An 18,940-nucleotide genomic window follows, 5' to 3' on the forward strand; every position below is an offset into this window, starting at 1 on the left:
ACAATCACTACCACTTGGTGTTTTTACAGCTCAGTTGTAACTGATTCCTTTTGTTCTAATTATGGTTTGACCACTCAGGGCACAAACCATTCAGTCTGACCTTGTTCACCTGTCTCTTAAAATGGGCCCTAAAGGCCATAAATTTAAAAGAATGACCCACCAGGATGGCCCGTGATGCCAGCAGCCATGCTGACAGGCCAACCAAAAGCAAAATTTCCTCCCAACATTTTTAACTAAAGTTATCAAATGGAAAACTGAGATGAAGAGAATGTCAGATTTAATTTTAAGTGGCTCCTTCTGAAAGAAAGCAGTCATTTAAAACGCTGGGATCTTTCTGTCATACAAACCCAAGGACTACATTTGGTCCAAATTTTTAACCATCCGGGGGCGATGCCGGAGCCCGAAAGCCATGATGAGTACAAAGACTCAGTTCCTGGGGGTGAACTCACCAAGTTCAGTCAAATGACACTGAAGGAGCTTCTTTCTAGCATATATTCACCTCTTCTCTTTTTCTCTGTTTTTTCTACCATTGTTTTTTGTTTCTTCTCTCAGGTGCCCAAATGAGTTTACTGGTGATCGCTGCCAAAACTACGTAATGGCCAGCTTCTACAGTACGTCCACTCCCTTTCTGTCTCTGCCTGAATAGGAGCATGCTCAGTCGGTGCTGCTTTCTTGTTGCTGCATCTCCCCTCAGATTTCACCTAGAGCTAGATGTGTTTGAGCAGGGCTAACATTGACTGCCTCTGCCTGTCGCATGAGACCATTAACAAAAGCGATTGTATTACTTCCTCTGTTCGTGACTAGTTGGCTCTGAAAATCTAATAGGTGTGTGAGGCTCCCGATGTTTCTGAAATTGATACTGAATAATGTGATACAAAATGATAGTCAATATCAAGCAGTGCAATTATAATAAAGGCATTTAAAAGTCTCACTTTTATTGATAAAATAAAATCATTCCACTGAACAGTCCACCTTCTTTTAAAGTGACAACATCCTGAAAAAGATGTTGATAAGTTGTAACCAATATGCACTTGAAATGATGGTAAGTTCATTTCGGTTTCAGAATGTATTTATTACGAATAAACATAATAAAAAGAGTTCAGACGTTTTTCTTCATTAACCAGCAGTTTGCATTTAGGTATTTAAAAAAAAACCACTGAGTAGGAAAATTAAAAACAAACATTTCACAGCAAATGAGATAGCCTGGCTTCTGTTTGTAATGCTTAGGAAACAAGTGATTCAGAACCAGCTTAAATAATTATTTATTTATGTTAGCACTTCTTTATTGTTAGTTTCAATTATAATTTTAGGAGAAAATAGGCTTTTTAAATTATTTATTTTGAAATTTAACAGTTCACTGCTAGATATATATATTTTTTTTTTTAAATGAAGAGCTGAGAAATTTTGATGGGTTTCTATGGCTTTGTGAAGTTTTGAATATCACTCCCAAACAATCTAATTCATATTGTATGTAATTGCATGGATAACTAAACTGTGTATTTGTCCTTCTATTGTGAATTGGGAGTATAGCTTTTCATTCTGGAGCTTCCAAAGCACTGTATTTAAAATGGATTCCATAAAACTATCCATTTAGATCAAAGGTTGACTTTTTTTTTCCTGCAAGGAATCAGACAGTAAATACTTTTGGGTTTGTAAATGATTTCATCACTATCAACCACTTAACTCTGTCACTGTAGCAAATAATAAAAGCAGCCATAGACAAGGCATAAACTGATGAGCATGGCTGTGTGCTCTCAAAAGCTGATTTACAAGAGCAGGCGGGGGGCTGGATTTGTCCACCGCTGATTTAGACAGTCAGTTGCTCGCCCTCAGTAAATCTACACATAGCCCATTGCAGCGTAAGTTTATGGAACACAAGATACAGTGATAAAAGATGGTCATTTGGGATCCCTAAAAGAAGGGATTTACCCTGAATCATATGCATACAAAGAATACAATTCTGCTCCTCATGTTAATAATCATAGAATAATAAACTCCATGGAAAAATAAATTCCATGTGCATTCGGGGGAAATTAGACTCATAATATTTAATCATTTATTTAGTGAAGTGGTACTTATTATATATTTACATAGACTACATGTCAAAGATTATGTTTTGGCCATTTGACCATTTTCGGTTGGGAAAAAAACTGGTAAATTCATTACTAAATTTTCAAATACAGTCTTCACTTTATTGAAAAATCTTTTAATTTTTTTTTTATTTATTGATTTGAGAGAGACAGAGAAAAAAGGAGGGAGGGACACACACAGAGAGAGAGAGAGAGAGAGAGAGAGAGAGAGAGAGAGAGAAAGGGAAACATTGATTTGTTGTTTCATTTGTTTATTCATTCATTAGTTTCTTCTTATATGTGCCCTGACCAGGAATCAAACCCACAACCTTGGTTTATCAGGACGATGCTCTAACCAACTGAGCTACCTGGCCGGGGCTGTCACATCTTAAAATAATATGAATTTAGCAAGCAGAAGTTTTCTCCGTAGCTATAGATTGATCTTTTTTAAAGTAGATAATACAGAAAGTAAAAATAGAAGGGAAATAATAGAATTTTACTTACTATATTAAAGCCATTCCTTTTAGAAATGTATTTGTATTTAAAAATATAGATTTATCAAATCCCTGACACCATATAAATAAAATGAAATTATATTTTATAATTTAATGAAAATTCTGAATATTCGCATTATACTTAAATTTTTGGTGTTACACAGTTTCGTTGTGCACTGAAGGTGATATGGGGGCACTATGGAGAGAAAAGCATTAAAAATTAAGCTATTTCTAAAAATAATAATGCCATTGGATCTGAGAGTTGTAATCAGAGAAAATATTCTCAACTTCTCTTTTAGACCATGTTTTCATAAGATATTATTTTTAAAAAGCCACACTATGTATATTTTTAATAATTTTTAAATTGATTTTAGACAGAGAGGAAGGGAGGTGTGGGGGAGAAGGCGAGAGAGAAACATTAATTGGTTGCCTCCTGTACACACCCTGACCGGGGATCGAACCTGCAACCTAGGTATGTTCCCAGACCAAAGATCGAACCCGCAACCTTTCAGTTCACAGGATGACACCCCAACTGAGCCGCCAGATCAAGGCTGAGCCATACTGTGTAATTAATCAGAATGGGATTCCTTAAATAAATTCTTTAGTAAGCTTTCAGGGGCACTTCTGGAATACATCCAGGAAAGCAGCATTCATATTTAACCTGATTTAACAAAGATTGATCAGAGGAACACTTATGAAAAAAATCGGTAATGGTGGTGCATAGGTGCTGCCTGCCTCCTTCCCAGAAAAGCAAGAAACTTCCAGTCAGAAACTGCTTTCCAAAGCTGTCCAGCCCAGAGTTAATTTTCTCACCTCCATGTCTTAAATTCTCAATTTTTATTTCTGCAAAGTCCCCCAGAAAAAACAGGAAAATAAATTTTTGCTGTTCTAAGAACTTTATGTTCAAGTAGCAATGAGGGCTGCATAAAGAGTAAAAAACATTCCCACAGTGGTAATGTTTAAAATTTAATTGTTAGTGTTCCTAAAGTTTGAAACACATCCATAAATTTTAAAATAAAAGATATTCCCCAGCTTTAAGAGAAGTATGTTCTAACTTGCAAAACCACATTTGCCGTTGAAAAATATGGTTCTAAAGGAATGTACAATTTTTACAATGCTTATTAGCACATAAATTACATTTTCAGAATTTGATGCAACTTTTTTGACTTTTTTGGTCAGAGTGTCCTATGAGACATTTTATTGACTTAGAAAAACTGATTTAAAGTATGAGAGAAAGGAACAAATGTTTATTTTATGTGTTTCTGGGAGAGAGTCATGGGCCTTGAAATAAAACATTTATAGTACTTTCTAGGACAATATTGCCAAGGCTAGTCAGCTTCAAATTTGACCTATTGAAACAGAATTTCTGCCCTGGCTGGTGTGGCTCAGTGGATTGAGCACCAGCCTACAAACCAGAGGGTCACCATTCCCAGTCAGGGCACATGCCTGGGTTGCGGGCCAGGTCCCTGGTAGGGGGCGCTTGAGAAGCAACCACGTGTTGATGTTTCACTCCCTCTCTTTCTCCCTCCCTTCCCCTCTATCTAAAAATAAATAAATAAAATCTTTAAAAAAAAAAAAGAAACAGAATTTCTACCTGAAAGGATCGTGTTCAATAGTGTGTGGTGTGTGTGTGTGTGTGTGTACAGGTAATCCATACTCAATGGAGACTTCATGAGAGGGGGAACATAAGCACTCACGGCTTCCACAGTTAGAGGGAGCATGGGGCAAGTGTGCGATACAGAGACATCATAGGAAGTAATTATAGAATAATCCAAAGTATAGAATATCTTTAAAAAGTACAATTTTAGAACGCATATTCTCAGAATGAGTAAAGTTAGCAGATATCCTTAAAAGTAGTTTTGAATGATAAGTTGCTACTGCATAAGTTGTTTTGATTTCTAAATGCTTTAAAAATCTGTGGAAGTTATTAATGTGTTTATCAAACATGTGTCTTGCTGACAGTAGAATAAAGGCACACGCTCAGTCTCTGACAAAATCATCACGAACGGCAGCTGAGTGCAGGGAGATTTCACGGTGTGTGTGTGTGCGCGTGCTCTTGGGCACACGGAAACGGGAGTAAGGAGAAAGTCTCCTATTACATTTCCAAGGGCTCAGTGACCACATGGATTGGTATATGTGAAAAACAAGTACCTACATTTGTAAAGGTAAGTTGAAAATTAAAAGTCAGACATTAAATTGGCCCCACTTAGAATGGGCATGGACAGACTCCTTTGGAAATCTCAGAGGTGCCGAAAGTCAGGACTACACACAGTCTTTGAGATGATTTCTATAAGGAGACCCAAGATGTTAAAAGAGTAAAATCCTGAATGCCTTCAAATTTTACCAGAAAACATAATTGCATGTACATATAATTTTGGTAAAAGAAAGTTGTCATCTTTTTTTCTCTAATGGAATTGAAAACTTAAATTAACCTACAGGTTAATCAGTTTTCTTCAAACAATTATAAAATCCTAAAGCAAAGGATTAGTGAGCCAATATTTAATAGTGTCTGCAGACTCTTAGATTTAAATTAATTTTTTATATCGCTTACTGCACAGCAGGAAATCACATGTAGAAAAGGAAACTAAATTGTTTACAGTAACCTTTGTGTTTTTGAATTATTAATTTAATTTGAAAAATGTAGTGGCTAGGCAGAAGTTCAATAGGAAGCGTGTGATGCATAATGAGCTGAAGCCGACATTAGATTAAATAGAATAGATAGAAAGTAATAACCTCTTCATAAAATGGAAAGTGTTTGTGTCTTATACTTTTCTTGACTCACAAAGAAGAAATGTAGCCACCACTAGTAAAAATAAATTAGAGTAGTGTGTGCTCCGGGTCTAGAATGACTGATGCATGTTTCCTCTGCTTGTCTCCTTGTTAGGGCTTATGGCCAGAAGAGATTCCAATTTTAAGTACCAATTTCCCTTTGAATTATTTGAAATTGGAGCTGCCTGATATGAATGACTTCCCATGAAATGAAATCAGAGTTAGGCTCACAGACTTACCTATAAAACTGTAAATGCAGTAATATGTATGCATGGGCATGCTACTAATTTTATTGAAGACCTAACCAAGCTTTCTATGCAACTAATATAGGTCATTAGCAGTGTTCACGTAGGCATGGAATAATGATTCTCTGGAAAGAGTTTCTGTAGATATCTCTTGATTTTAACCCTTAAATTGTTACTGACTGGTAGGAGGAAAAGGCAAGAGATGGAGAGGGTTCTAGAGAGAAAAATGGAGTCACAGCCTCATGCAAATGTATAAGGAAATTTGTTATTTCCTTCGAACATGAATTTTCATACCATGGTGTTCCAAAGTTAATGTGAAGGATACAAATGGAAAAAACAACGCCCATTTGTCAAATCACTGCACAGAGGCAAGAGGAATTTGTTTTCATTTCAGTAAATTGTTTTGCTACAAACATTATGCAGTCAAATTAATCCTACATCATCTGGCTTTTAATTTATGAAAAATTTAGGTTATCTGCCTCATACCCTCAGCCCAAGACAGAGGGGACTCCGTATTATGTATAATGCCTGCCTTTATCATTGTGACTCAATGTTCTATTGGATAAGTATATTTTTTTAATCTGTGAAACCTCATTTCCTTAAGAGGTGGCAAGTTTTTAAAGTCTAAATCCTTGACATATCCCAGGAGCTTCCAGAGTTTTCCTGGCCATGAGATTAGTCAAAAGTAAGCCTCCACGCAGTAACTGACCCAAGGTAAATGTCTAGACGTGTCTATTCTCCAAGCTGTTAAACCCTTCAGCTGTTGGCTGACCTATTTCACGCCTCTTTATTCCACAGGGTTGCCCGTGAGGCATGTGTTAGTATTGTAAGCATTTTGTCAATGAGAAATTAACTTGTCCAAAGTCACAGAACAGGTAAATGCCGGAGGCAGGGCCTGAAACTGGGACAATTCCAGCACCGTTAGCTCCTACTCTTTGCCCTCTGTATGAGGCACTTTGGGCCCAAACTGACAGTTTTATCAGAGAAATGCCCCACTATCACCTGTTTCCGAACTTCAGAGTCACCCTGTCATCCTTTTGGACCTCCCTGGTGTCTCCCAATCAGTAGATTCCCAGTCCTCTGGGTTCATTCTGCCCCTGCCTCCCCACTAACCACACTGGTGAAACTTGACCAGCAGTTTTTATTTCAAGAATGGAAAGTGTTACCACCAGGGTGTTTTTCCTTCTTTGCCCCGTTTTCCCCTTTACTCATTTGAGCCCGTGCAGGTCTCACTGACCCTGCAATCCTGGCGTCCCCAAGGCAGATGGGCCAGGATTGCGGGTTCATGCCTCTCACTCCCCTTCACCCGGGCATCAGCACTCAGCACCAAGGGTGATTGTCTAACTGATTCTCTGTGTCGCAAAGAATACATTAAAATTCACTAAAGATCCCTGAAATTGTATCTCCCCCTACATTTTTATTTTTTTTTATAATTTGAAAAAAACCATTGAACCTTTCCTGTGCCAGGCAGAAATGCCATGAAAAGCTGCAAGCAGGTTCTGATGCCCCAATGCCCTATCTGGCTTCTGGGGCAGAAATGCTTGTAAAATACCACATAAATGGTGGAGAGAGTAGAAGGTTAGGAGAAAGCAGACAGAGTTTAAAACATGACCAAAGCCACAAGAAATAGGAGAGCATAACTAATGAAAAATATAAATCCAGTGTGATAAAATTTTCAAATATTTACCCCCTTGGCTTCTAGTCCTTGCTCTGCCACTGTGTGTCTTTGGGGAAACAAAAATTTCAACTGTCTGGAACTTTGCTTCTGCCTTTTAAAAAAGACGGGAGTGAAATAGTACCAAATGCCTTTTCCAGTTATAAATACGATATTTCTATTCCCAAACTATGTAGGAGCAGGAGCGTAGAGGATAGTTCAGCTGTACAACTTCTCCCTCAGTAAAGTCTTTTAAGGGTTAATAAAGACACAGTGTGCTGGTATTCGCACACCTCTTAAACGAGAAGTTCCCTGTGTGGGCTGTTGGAGGCGTACCTGAGCACTGCTTCGTTAACAAACACCGTTTGTCCTGTTCAGTGTGCACGCGCAGAGAGCTGCAATAGTCATGTGTAATGTGTTTTGGAGTGCAGTGTATTGCTCTTTTCTGAAACTTTTTTCCCTTTCTCTCTTTTTTTTGTCAACTTTCTGCATTGGCAGAGCATCTTGGGATTGAATTTATGGGTATGGACCAATCATCATTCCTTTTAGCCTGCAGAATTTAGAGCCTATGAGCTGAAATCTCTTCCCCTTCCCACTCTTCCCTTTCAGTTCCTAACAAGTTTCCTTTTTCTTTAGAAGGGATCATACAGCTATAACAATGATTTCTCTGCTTTCAATCGATGATTAATTTACCGAAATGGTACTGAATGCAGCAGCGTTTAGAGTCTCAAGCTTCACTTAGAGTTTAAAACCATCTCACCTGCTGCAAATTCACGTATATCCCACGTTCCTTGACCCACTGATTGGATCTGGCCATGCTGTAATTTCAGAGCGGGGGTAAGTTGGAGCGGTACACAAGGCTGCCGGAGGAACCCAACCAGGGGCCTGAACACCAAAGAAGTTTTACATATATCACCTTAAAAAACAGCACATCTTAGGCTGATGGTAGTTTGGCATACACTATAAAAATCATATCTAACATAGCATCGAGAAAGTTCTTACATTGCAACACGATACTACAGGAACAGACGTGAATTGCTCTGATTTTCTGGAGCTCTTTGAACGTGACTCTGGTCAACTTCGTTATCTCATAAGCTAAGAAAGAGAACACAGACAGAGGTAAGCCATGTGCTATTTTAGGGGGAAAGTCTAGTGCTAATGGAATTAAACTTGAGTCACTAAGGTTATCCAGACAAATATCAAACACTGTAAACGTAAAAGATCTCCTTCGAGAATATGAAGTTGGGGCATGATCCTTTTGAAGGTCTTCATTCTAAATAGTTGGTAGAAAAGGCCAGTCTTGGGAGGAGAGGAAGCCACACTACCTTCCCAGAGGCTCCACGGCACAGGCCCCAGGCCTCCTGGATGCTGCATATGGCCCTGGACCGTGGTCGTGGGTCCACAATGTCCTGATGAACGAACGGAATGTCTGCTTCCCATTCAGCTGGTGTCAGTGACTTCGTGCAGGCAGGACATCCTACAGCTGCCATCCTCTTTTGGCTGATACCTCACAGTCGACAGCTAATGCACATTCTGTAATTTGTGGAAAATGAGGCCACTGCAGTCTCTAGCAGTTGCAGGAATAGAAACTCAATTGATTGCCTGTGCCTCCAAAAACCTTCCAAGAGAAAACTTCATCTGATGAAAAACCTCCCACATTTGTATGTGGCCCTTTGAATATCAGAGGACATCTCCCAGGAGTGAGAGGCAGGAGAGGGCTCACGGTGTCACTTGAGTGGCAGGCCATCTACTTCGGGGGAGTCATCTACATCCACCACTTCCCTCGGCATAAAAATTGACCCACTTCTACAAAGGCTTATTGGCCTTTCCTGCAGGGAGGAAAAATATTCCCCCATCACCTCCCCTCTTCTTCCTAACAGCATCTTTGCTACCTTATCCCTTTGGAGTCTGACTATAGAATTATTATCTCCATTCCCCAACAGTGAAGTAAGGTGAAGGATATTTTAGATATGCCACTTTCCCCTGAGTAAAGCCTCGGATTAATAAAGACACAGCCTGTTGATATTCACATGCCTCATGAAGGCGATCCTTCCGGAGGCTCTGCAGTCCCAAGGCTAAGGAAATTCAGACCTTAAAGGTCAATTAAAATTGAGAAAGGCAAGGCCTCTGTCGCTTGGCCTAGCCAGATCATCCTGAAAAACGTGCTTGATCGGAATGCGTCCAGCCAAACCATAAAGCCTCAGCAGCATTTCCACTCACTACGGCACATCTGCCAGCTGGACTGAGGACTTCGTTTTTCAGCACGGCCTCTAATGTACTGTTGCCCTGCTGACCCCATCACACTGAGAAAAAAATAAGGGGGGAAAGGGGGCTAGAAGAGGCCATTGTTTATGTTATTTTTAATCAAATATTTTTCTTTTAACACAATCGATATTGCCGGGGCGGTGGGACACCTGATCTAGTAAAACATTGGAAAATCAAATAGAAACAGATGAGAAACATTTAAGGCATTCAATAAATGCTGATGTGAATACAGAAGCGGAACCCCACATCCGTATTCTCTGGGCCTTTGCTTTCATCGTTTCACTTAGCACTTGTGCTTTACCCCTCGGCCTTTACTGGGCCCTTTTATTTCCATAACTGATCTCACTGGGAAATGGGTGCCTTGCTACACAACACAGGCAGGATGGGTGAGGCATCATATACCAGGTGTTCACAGACCCAGGTCGAACAATTATCATTAATAACAACAAAAAAACTGGTCAATAGAACCCCTGAGAGCACGCACGATGCTTCACCCTTCTTCAGTCCCTGGATAGGTCTTATTTTTGTAGTTTGCAGAAACAATTTCCCAGTTTTTTCCTAAAGATATGATGTTAAAAGGTCAGCGCTACCAAACCCTTATTGTTTTAAAAGAAGAAAAAATAGAGTGAGTGAAAAAAGCCACATAAGGCAGGGTCCTCATTTTCTCAACAATAATACTTTTACATTCCTATTTCTTAATCAACTCTCCATAACCAAAGGCGCCTTGCTCTGTGCCCTGGGTCCCGTGGAGAAGGACCAGCCGGTACATGCTAAGGGCTGATCTGGATGCCAGGTCAAAGAGGAGGCTCCATGGGCACCAGCTCACAGATTAACACCCCATAAAATGTAATTCCCTGTTCTGTTTCTATGGGGGAGGGCAGGCAGCAGACACAAGCCGTTAACACATAAGCATTCACATTCCACTCCTCACTTGACTTCTGCGGCACAAAAACCATGCGATAGCACTCTTACATCTCCTGGTGGTTTCACGGCCGTACACCGCTGCTTTGCTTCCTAATTGTGGCTTCCACGTGCTGGCCAGCCTAGGTTAGGAGTTATGCTGTATGGGGCAACCCTTCCAACTTTGCATCCACCTCTTTTTCCGACCTGAGCATTTCCTCCCTCTGGTTTTCTTTTCTTTCTTTCTTTTTCCTCCCTTAGTATCAGGCATGCTGTGCCAGGGACTTCAGATGACTCCTTCACTTTTAACCTTCTTTTCCCTTGTACCTGACTTCCTCCCTCTCTCAGTCATCCTGTCAGTCTGTCTGTCCCCTTGGTTTGTTTTTCCTTTTCCACTTCCAACCTTTTGGTTTGTTTTTGTCTAATCTCTGCAGCATTCTAGTCTTTTACCCACCGACTTCTGTTCTCCTCCTCCTCCTGTTAATAATCAGTGCTGTATTAATTGGATTTGACAATGTTCCTGACCTGTTAACTGGAATTTGATTACCATGGGCTTGGCTTGTAGGAAATGTTGTGTTTAATGATAAGGTCGACTGTATCATAGAAATTAAAATACACTTTTTCATTCCAAGAAAATTTCCTGTGAACTGCCCCTTGTCGTAGAGAAAAAAGGTGTGGTTACTGAGACTGAGAATGTAAACTGAAAATGTTCGTAAGGCCCCATGTTGATGTCCAGATAAAAGACATTCACTTGTATGATATTCCCAAGTTCTTGACCAGCTTATTAATTAGAAAACCAAGTACAGCTTATGCTGCTTATCATGCACTGGTTGGGTTCTCTTTCTCAGTAAATGAGACTGTCTTCTAATACGTGTAATTACAAAGGTTGGAAGCTCAGCTCCTAGGGAATTGGGTTAAGTCAGCCAATCGTTAATAACCTGACCTACAATATAATCAAATCATCCAGCAAAAAAACTGATTTGCAAATAGGAAGACTTCCATGAATAAGAGACTGGTTGCATTTGGGACACTATAGTACCTTCCGTTCAATGTTCTAAGTATCACACTCCCTTAAGAGTAATCTGCATGAACTAATTTTCCATCTCAGTCAATGCAGGAGAGTATGGTCTATTCCAAGTCACACACTGTTCATGCTAGTAGTTCCTTTATGCAGATAGATGAGGTCTGTAAGTGCAGTTGTTGACATAATAATAATTGTCCTCCAAAGAACAAAGGTTCACCTTGGCCCAGGACTGTGCTACCTGTTGTATTGGGTTTTCTCTGGGACAGCACCTTGCTGCTCCATATCATGTGGCTTACGTTCACATCCTACTGTGAAAGCATAGGGATCCTGACCCAATTTTGTTGCATCCAAGCTCTTAACTACAAGCCAAGCTCATGTTTGCAAATGTCTTTGAGTTTATTTTATTAAGTTAGAAATGGTTCTTTGTAAAGACCACTGGAATATAAAATAGCTGGGAAATCCAAAGAGCCTAGGGGTGGGGAGAGAAAGGACGACAGGAGGGTCCCGGGGTGCCAGTCCCAGCTCCTTGAATGATCTGATTCCTGTTGTCTTTGCAAGAGATTTAAAAAAAATAAAATAAAAACCACAGTTTTAACCAAAGTTATTTTATAATCAGTGTTTATGGTTTGCTAATTTAATCCGTATGTATCTATAGCTTGTAATTAAAGTAATATTATAGCATACTACTTTTTATTGTAAATGGCCTCATCTGGCTTTGATGTTTATGCTCAAAATAGTACAGAGTATGCTGTATTTGAAGTATGTCTATAAAAGTAACGAGTTGTCACGTATTTATTTTCTTGTGACCATGGGCGATGTCATGCAGCATGCAAACTGTTCAGTTGTAAGTCCTGGCAAATGTAAGGCACCTTTGCTGACATCTGCTCTCATCCCTTTCCAGAAGCGGAGGAGCTCTACCAGAAGAGGGTGCTGACCATCACCGGCATCTGCATCGCCCTGCTCGTGGTCGGCATCATGTGTGTGGTGGCCTACTGCAAAACCAAGTAAACCTTCCTCCTCCGTGCCTCCCCCCTGCGCGCACAGGCAGTGCGGCCCGCCAGGACTCTGCAGGAACCTCCGCAGCCCCGTCCTGATAAAAAGGGGGCAGAGGGGCGCCAGGGGGACCTTTCCCCTTATATTTTCTTCTGAATAATCCATTTTAAGCACCTTTCCTAATCACATAATTAGAAAGCACTGCCTATTTGTGTGAAAATGTTCAGCAGACTTCTGATAAGTGACCACAGCCCTGTGACCAGAGAAAAGGTCAGAGAGACAGGCTTGTATGGGGCCCTACAGGCATGTGTGTGTGCTTGTGTGTGTGTGCGCACACACGTGTGTGTGGATGTGGGTGCACGCACCACCTCCTGAGAGGAGAGTGGTAGGTGCCAAACACTACTGAGGGCACGTCCGGTTTACACTGACGTTTAGAAGGTAACACTTGCTGGGGTGTGAAATGGCGGTTTCTGATCGTTACACTGATTATTTTCCCATTCCATCTGAGTTTCCCGCTCAGATGCTCTCAAGTATGAGATGCACCAAAGGAATCTCATGGGAGGAAAATCAAGAAAAACTTGCTTTGAAAGAACAAAAGGGACAACATTAAAACAGATTCGTGTTCACTATCTTTGATCCTTTAAACTGGGTCTGTATTCACAAACATAATTACTTTGTGACATGAATTCCCTCCACTTTCTCTCTGACACATAACCTCCTCCTCTTCAAGTCTAAAACAATATTAGCAGTTTTGTTGCTTCATCACATAAATGCTCTTGCCAACACTAGTCATGGGGATATTATGATGATCTAAATGTTGCATTGAGGAACACGACAATATGCTTTTATACCATAAAATCAAGGGCATGGATGGGGTTTTCTTAATACCCCCAAGAGTCAGTGCCAGGACTGAGTAAGTGATAGAGAGAAGCCTCCATGGAGTCAAGTTTAAGAGTCTTTTCAGATATTTTAATACTTATTACTGAGTCCTACACAAAAGCATGACTACAGTAGGACTGTGTTACAACTGTGCCAAAACCTGCAGGCCGCACCTGCACATACCTTCCTCCATGTGCAGTACTGTACACACACACACCGTACGCATAATGTGCGGGTTCAAAACTAACCGCATTTTCTTAAAAGACAAACAGGCAAAGTTGTAAGTGAAATCAGCTTTCTCAGTTGCACAGCACAAACTATTACCTACACCATCGGTGAGACATAGGATAGGCACAGATGGACAGATTAGGGAAGCTGGGGTTTTAGCCAAATGGCAACTTGATTTCTCTTGTCTTCTTCTCTGTCTTATCTCTCAGCAGTCTGGTTTAATTGCTGTAAGAATCCCATTCGGCTTCTTAAATCTGTTTGCTGAGAACGTCTGGCTCCCCGTCTGCCCTTCACGGGCAGATTCTTAGATAAAATGGCGCATCCCTCTCCCCCTCCCTCGCCACCAGCCCACTGCCTGAGTTAGGTGTTGGTAAAATAAAGAATTGACCGTACTAAGAATGGAAATAATAGAAAAAAAAATCAACGTTCCCTCTTTCATATCCAGGAAGCAGCGGAAAAAGCTGCACGACCGGCTTCGGCAGAGTCTGCGGTCCGAGCGGAACAACATGGTGAACATGGCCAACGGGCCCCACCACCCCAATCCACCCACCGAGAACGTGCAGCTGGTGAACGTATGTTGACTCTGGCCGGTGGAAAAGCGGAGCATCTCTGCTCTGTTCAGGCACCTTGAAGTTTATTTTCCAAAGCTCTTAGGCTCTTAGCCACTGCCATTAATCTCCATGGCTTCCAGGAATCCAAGGTTTTGCCAGGAGAAAATACTGGGAACATTTTTTAAAGTGGATTTGGTTACTGTAAAACCAGCACATTTCCTGCTCTAAAGTGTTCATTAAGGGGCGGGAGTAATAACGTTGGGTTTGTTCTGCGGGGAGGCCATAACTGGAAGAAAGAAAAGAAAAACACAAAGAAAAAATGAGAAAATTAATGTTACAAGACTAAGAAGGAAATGTTTTATTTTTACAATTTGGAAATGAAGGCTACTCCAGGCAATAACTGATTAGTACTGAAAACAGAGCTAAAGGCTCGAGTGGGTTTTATCAGAGGCATTGCACCGTACTTGGTGGTTTGCTGATTGATTTACAAAGGAAGAAATTAGGGCACGGAAAGGTCGAGTGACTTATCAAACTTGCTTCTCAGCAAAACTGGAAGGACATAATGCTCTCTTATTCCCCGCCACTTTCTACATGGCGCCACGCCCTCCAGATGAAATATAGCCTTTAATCATTCAGGTATTTTGTTTAAAATGTACCAAGCACTCAGCTTTTAAATATAACTAAGTCGTAGAATATGGGATTGTCGAAAACCTTTCAATATCATCATCCAAAACTCCTTTTTTTACAGATTAGGGCCAGAGCTAGGCTCAGTTTTCCTGGCTTTTGAAGTTATTGCTCTTTCAATTCCACTATAATTTCTTCCTGTTTTCTTCATTTCCTTCTGGTGTTGGTTTTTTATAAGCAAAGCTTGAAGATGATCTTGCACTACATTTTCTGTCCTATAGAAAAAGGTATATTTTGTCTGGAGCAAATATACCATGGACCCAAGTTCAGAGTTGGAGGTTACTAAACCACCAGTAAGTCACATCAAAGGCCTTCAGGAAGTTGTTAGAGTGGTAGTGTGTTAACACATGTTGCTGCTTTCCGCCCCTGGCCAACGTTCACTCGAATGTTCTGCACAGTTGATGAATACACTCAATGCAGACACACCTGTAGGCTGTCACCAGGAATGTTACAATGTATAGGAAGCTGAATGACTGCCTGGATTCCAATTATGGCTCAAGCAGTGGTACTTCAGGCTTTAATCTTTCTAAATCCTATTTGTTCATTATGGAAACAGGCCTGAAAATAATACCTACTTCAGAAAGTGCTTGTTAGCATTAAATAGAAGAATCTATATAAAGCACTTAACCCAGTGGCATTTAATGAGTGTTGAATAATTGTTAAATATTATTTTCATTAGACTCACTGAGCTTGCATTGCCTTGCAAGGAGCAAGAGTGAAATGGTACACAGACTGGAAATGGCTCATTATGTATGACACTGCCACCTTTTCCTTAAAGCAAGCTAGCTGTTCGTACGGCCCAGAGAGATCCACATGGAATAGCTTTTTCTCTAAGAGAACCAGTTAGAATTTCAAGCACAATTCAATTGAATATTTTTTGGGTTTCCACAAATATATCAGTCTCTTTTAGCACCCATAGCCCATCAGATTATAAAGTGCCCTATTTCATCTAAGAGTATTCCTTTCCATGCCTATCCCCTTATTTAACTCCATTTGGTATAAATATGAATAGCATTTAAAAACAACTTCAGAACGTGCCTCTCTCACTGAGAGAAGGCAGTAATAGCCACCGTGTGATTTGGTGATGGAAGTGAAGTAGAATACATTTGCACTGAACACGGGCCCTCTGTGTAGTCAAGGTACATGACCTTGAGAGCCACCGTAAACCCTTCAGATCTCTCATAGCCTTGTTAGTATTACCACTGACAAGTTAGCAGTTTCAGTGGTATCACTTGGGCAACATGGGCACTAGAAATCATAAGAGAGACGTAGATCCAAAATATAGAGACTTCAAACAATATCTTCTTTTACTTGTACAACCATGACAAAACTGAACACTGAGCAACGATTTGTGTTGAATTCTAGTCATGTTATCAATGGGAAATAAAAGAGAAAAAAACAGGTCTGTTTCTGACAATATACAGTTATAATTATAAGACCTGCATTGAGGGCACCACCAAAGATTATTTATCAACTCCACTTACCGAAGCTAAAGGCCACAGTACAGGATAGGATTTACTGTCTGGGCACTGGAGGAACGAAACTTGTAATGAAGCGTGTGTACTAGATTTGTCGTGCATGGCGATGTTAGTGTTTTGATTTGCACGAATCTTCAAGTTGTGTCTCTTTGTTTATCCAGCAATATGTATCTAAAAATATCATCTCCAGTGAGCAAATCGTTGAGCGGGAAGTGGAGACATCTTTCTCCACCAGTCACTACACCTCGACAGCTCATCACTCCACCACCGTCACCCAGACGCCTAGTCACAGGTACGAGAACAAAAAACTGCATGACATCCCTCCATGTACGGACGTGTGCATATGTCCTTGTGCTATCACAGCCCGAGAAGGGACAGGGACACGTGTGACGGGCAGGGAAGTGCAGTTAAAGGTACGGTTGGGGACCAAAACAGGCTTTAGACATCAACTGGCTCTGCCATTTAATTGCTATTTAAATGTGAGCCTTAATTTTTTCATCATCACACAAGGGGAAATAATACCTCCCTCAAGGATTGGTGTTCCCCATTGTAGAGGTTGCCTTTACTCTTGCCCCACCTCTCCCTGAATTGCGATGCTGGGAGAAGTCTTAGGTGCTGCAGGATACTTAGAAGTTGTCTTTGTACAGTGACTGAATTGCCCTGGGAAATGCACCTGAGAAATGGGTTAAATTCGCAAATGCCCTGGTGACCCGTATGTGAGTGCGAGCTACCAAGGGCAGCACTAGGCTTCCAAGTGCAGCTCATTGCGTAAGTGTTTCCTTAACCTAGGCCACTCAAGAACACCTGATTATAGGAACACTTAGTACATAGTGACATTTGATAAAAAGTGTTGACTGAGTGAACAAATGAAGAACCTATATCCTTACTAAACCAGTCTAGATCAAGATCCTTTCTCCACCAAGTATCTTTGTAACAATTCTATTCTGAGACAAGCAACATCATACTAAACTACTGATGCACTGATAATTTGAAATATTGGTCAGGTCATTCTCTTTCATTTACATTGTTGCTTATAATTGTTTTTTTTTTTAATGAACTCTTTGCCTTTCACATTTCCCCTCTAGCTGGAGCAATGGACACACCGAAAGCATCATTTCAGAAAGCCACTCTGTAATCATGATGTCATCAGTAGAAAACAGTAGGCACAGCAGCCCAACTGGGGGCCCAAGAGGACGTCTTAATGGCATAGGAGGCCCTCGTGAATGTAACAGCTTCCTCAGGCATGCCAGAGAAACCCCTGACTCCTACCGAGACTCTCCTCATAGTGAAAGGTAAAACCGAAGGGCAAAGCTACTGCAGAGGAGAGAGAACCCCAGTAAGAGAATCCCCATGAGCACCTGCGGTCTCACCTAAGGAAATCTACTCTAATGAGAATAAGGGGCAGCAGTTGCCTGTTCTAGGAGTGCTGCTAGTTGATGAAGTCACCTTTTGTTTGACTGAACTCATTTCATCTGAGCTTCTCACGGCGTCCCAGTGGCTAACAGGCAACTGACTCTTAAAGAGCTGGAATGATTTGATGTGGAAGGTGCAGCAAACTTGGAGTTCCTAGCTCTGACCTTAGGCTCAGCCCCACTCGAGATCTGTTTCCTCTGTTGTAACTTTAGAGAGATGGCACCAGTGATTGATAAGGACCCTTCTATAATTCCAATTTGCCAGTTATCCAAACTCCGGTCGAACTGACCTCATGTTTCCATGTGCTAACTCTTCTTACCTTCCAGCCTCAGCTAAGTCAAGTCAAGGGCTATGTCACTGCTGACTGTCATGGGGAACAAGCGCTTGTGTTCCACCATAGAGTATCCCTTTTATGAAATTCCAAGAAGGGATGAATAAATAAATCTTTTATATGCTGCATTGGCAGTCTTCACAGGTGGTTTTTAAAGCAGATATTGCCTCCAATATGGCCCTTTATTCCTGAATGTTTTGACTCTCTTCTGGGGGTGTTGGGTTGGGGTTGGGGGGGCTACGGCAAAGGTAAAACACAGAACACAGGAGAGTAAACTGAAAGAGATGCTTAATGGGAATACTGAGTTCACAGGTTCTCTTTATCCATTTTCACCTAAATTAGGAGAGTGTTCTATCAACCACCATTGCTAGCCTATCAGTGAGCTGTCACCTGTGTGTTTTCAAATCCAGTGGGGTTTGTCTCTTTGTTTACTGTGTCCTCTCAGTCTAATCTTTGACCATTTGTTCAAAGCTTTACGGAGTGTCAAATCCATACTTATTTGGTATTTACATGGGTGGAAATAATTTTAATAGGCCTTTTCTACTCATGGACTGGGAAGTACTTAAAATGAAGGAAGGCCAGTTCTGGGCTTTCAGGTCATATAAAACCTGCTAATCACTTCCTCAAGGGCCTTTCTATGCAATACCCCAAGATGGTATTTCAGAGTGTTATGGAATTGAAGGTTGTTCTGCTCATGTATGAGAAAGTAGGTATTGATCCCAATCTGGTGTAAAATATTTGACTTAGGTTCATATAATTATATTTTTTATGTACAAAGAAAGTCTATCTGTCCTATTTTAGTCTTTTCTGAAACCTGAAAAAGAGGTTAGTGATAAATGTTTCCTTCATCACTACATGTGACACTTATCTTTAAAGGTTGACATTTCCATACTGTAGTAGGCCTCCTTGAATACCCCCGATATTCTCTAGGACTGCAAAATATGCCTGAACCTGGGGATCATG

At 40.8% G+C, this 18,940-nt stretch overlaps 1 protein-coding gene across 16 annotated transcripts in view; it reads left to right on the forward strand.

Moving 5' to 3' along the window:
* Window positions 1-18,940, forward strand: part of NRG1 (neuregulin 1) — a 194,622-nt gene that overhangs the window by 173,590 nt on the left and 2,092 nt on the right. For 5 of the 16 annotated variants that reach the window (XM_045197115.2, XM_045197119.2, XM_024562613.4 and 2 more), the window contains 6 exons: window positions 553-611; window positions 7,730-7,753; window positions 12,322-12,424; window positions 13,966-14,092; window positions 16,395-16,525; window positions 17,319-17,525. In XM_045197115.2, coding sequence (XP_045053050.2) covers window positions 553-611; window positions 7,730-7,753; window positions 12,322-12,424; window positions 13,966-14,092; window positions 16,395-16,525; window positions 17,319-17,525 — 651 coding nt within the window. Of the gene's footprint in view, window positions 1-552; window positions 1,124-7,729; window positions 7,754-12,321; window positions 12,425-13,965; window positions 14,093-16,394; window positions 16,526-17,318; window positions 17,526-18,940 lie in introns of those variants that run through there. The other 11 variants (XM_024562614.3, XM_071220187.1, XM_053916487.1 and 8 more) reach the window with 3 other exon arrangements.

Source organism: Desmodus rotundus, chromosome 13, assembly GCF_022682495.2.
Source record: "Desmodus rotundus isolate HL8 chromosome 13, HLdesRot8A.1, whole genome shotgun sequence".
Lineage (NCBI taxonomy): Eukaryota > Metazoa > Chordata > Mammalia > Chiroptera > Phyllostomidae > Desmodus > Desmodus rotundus.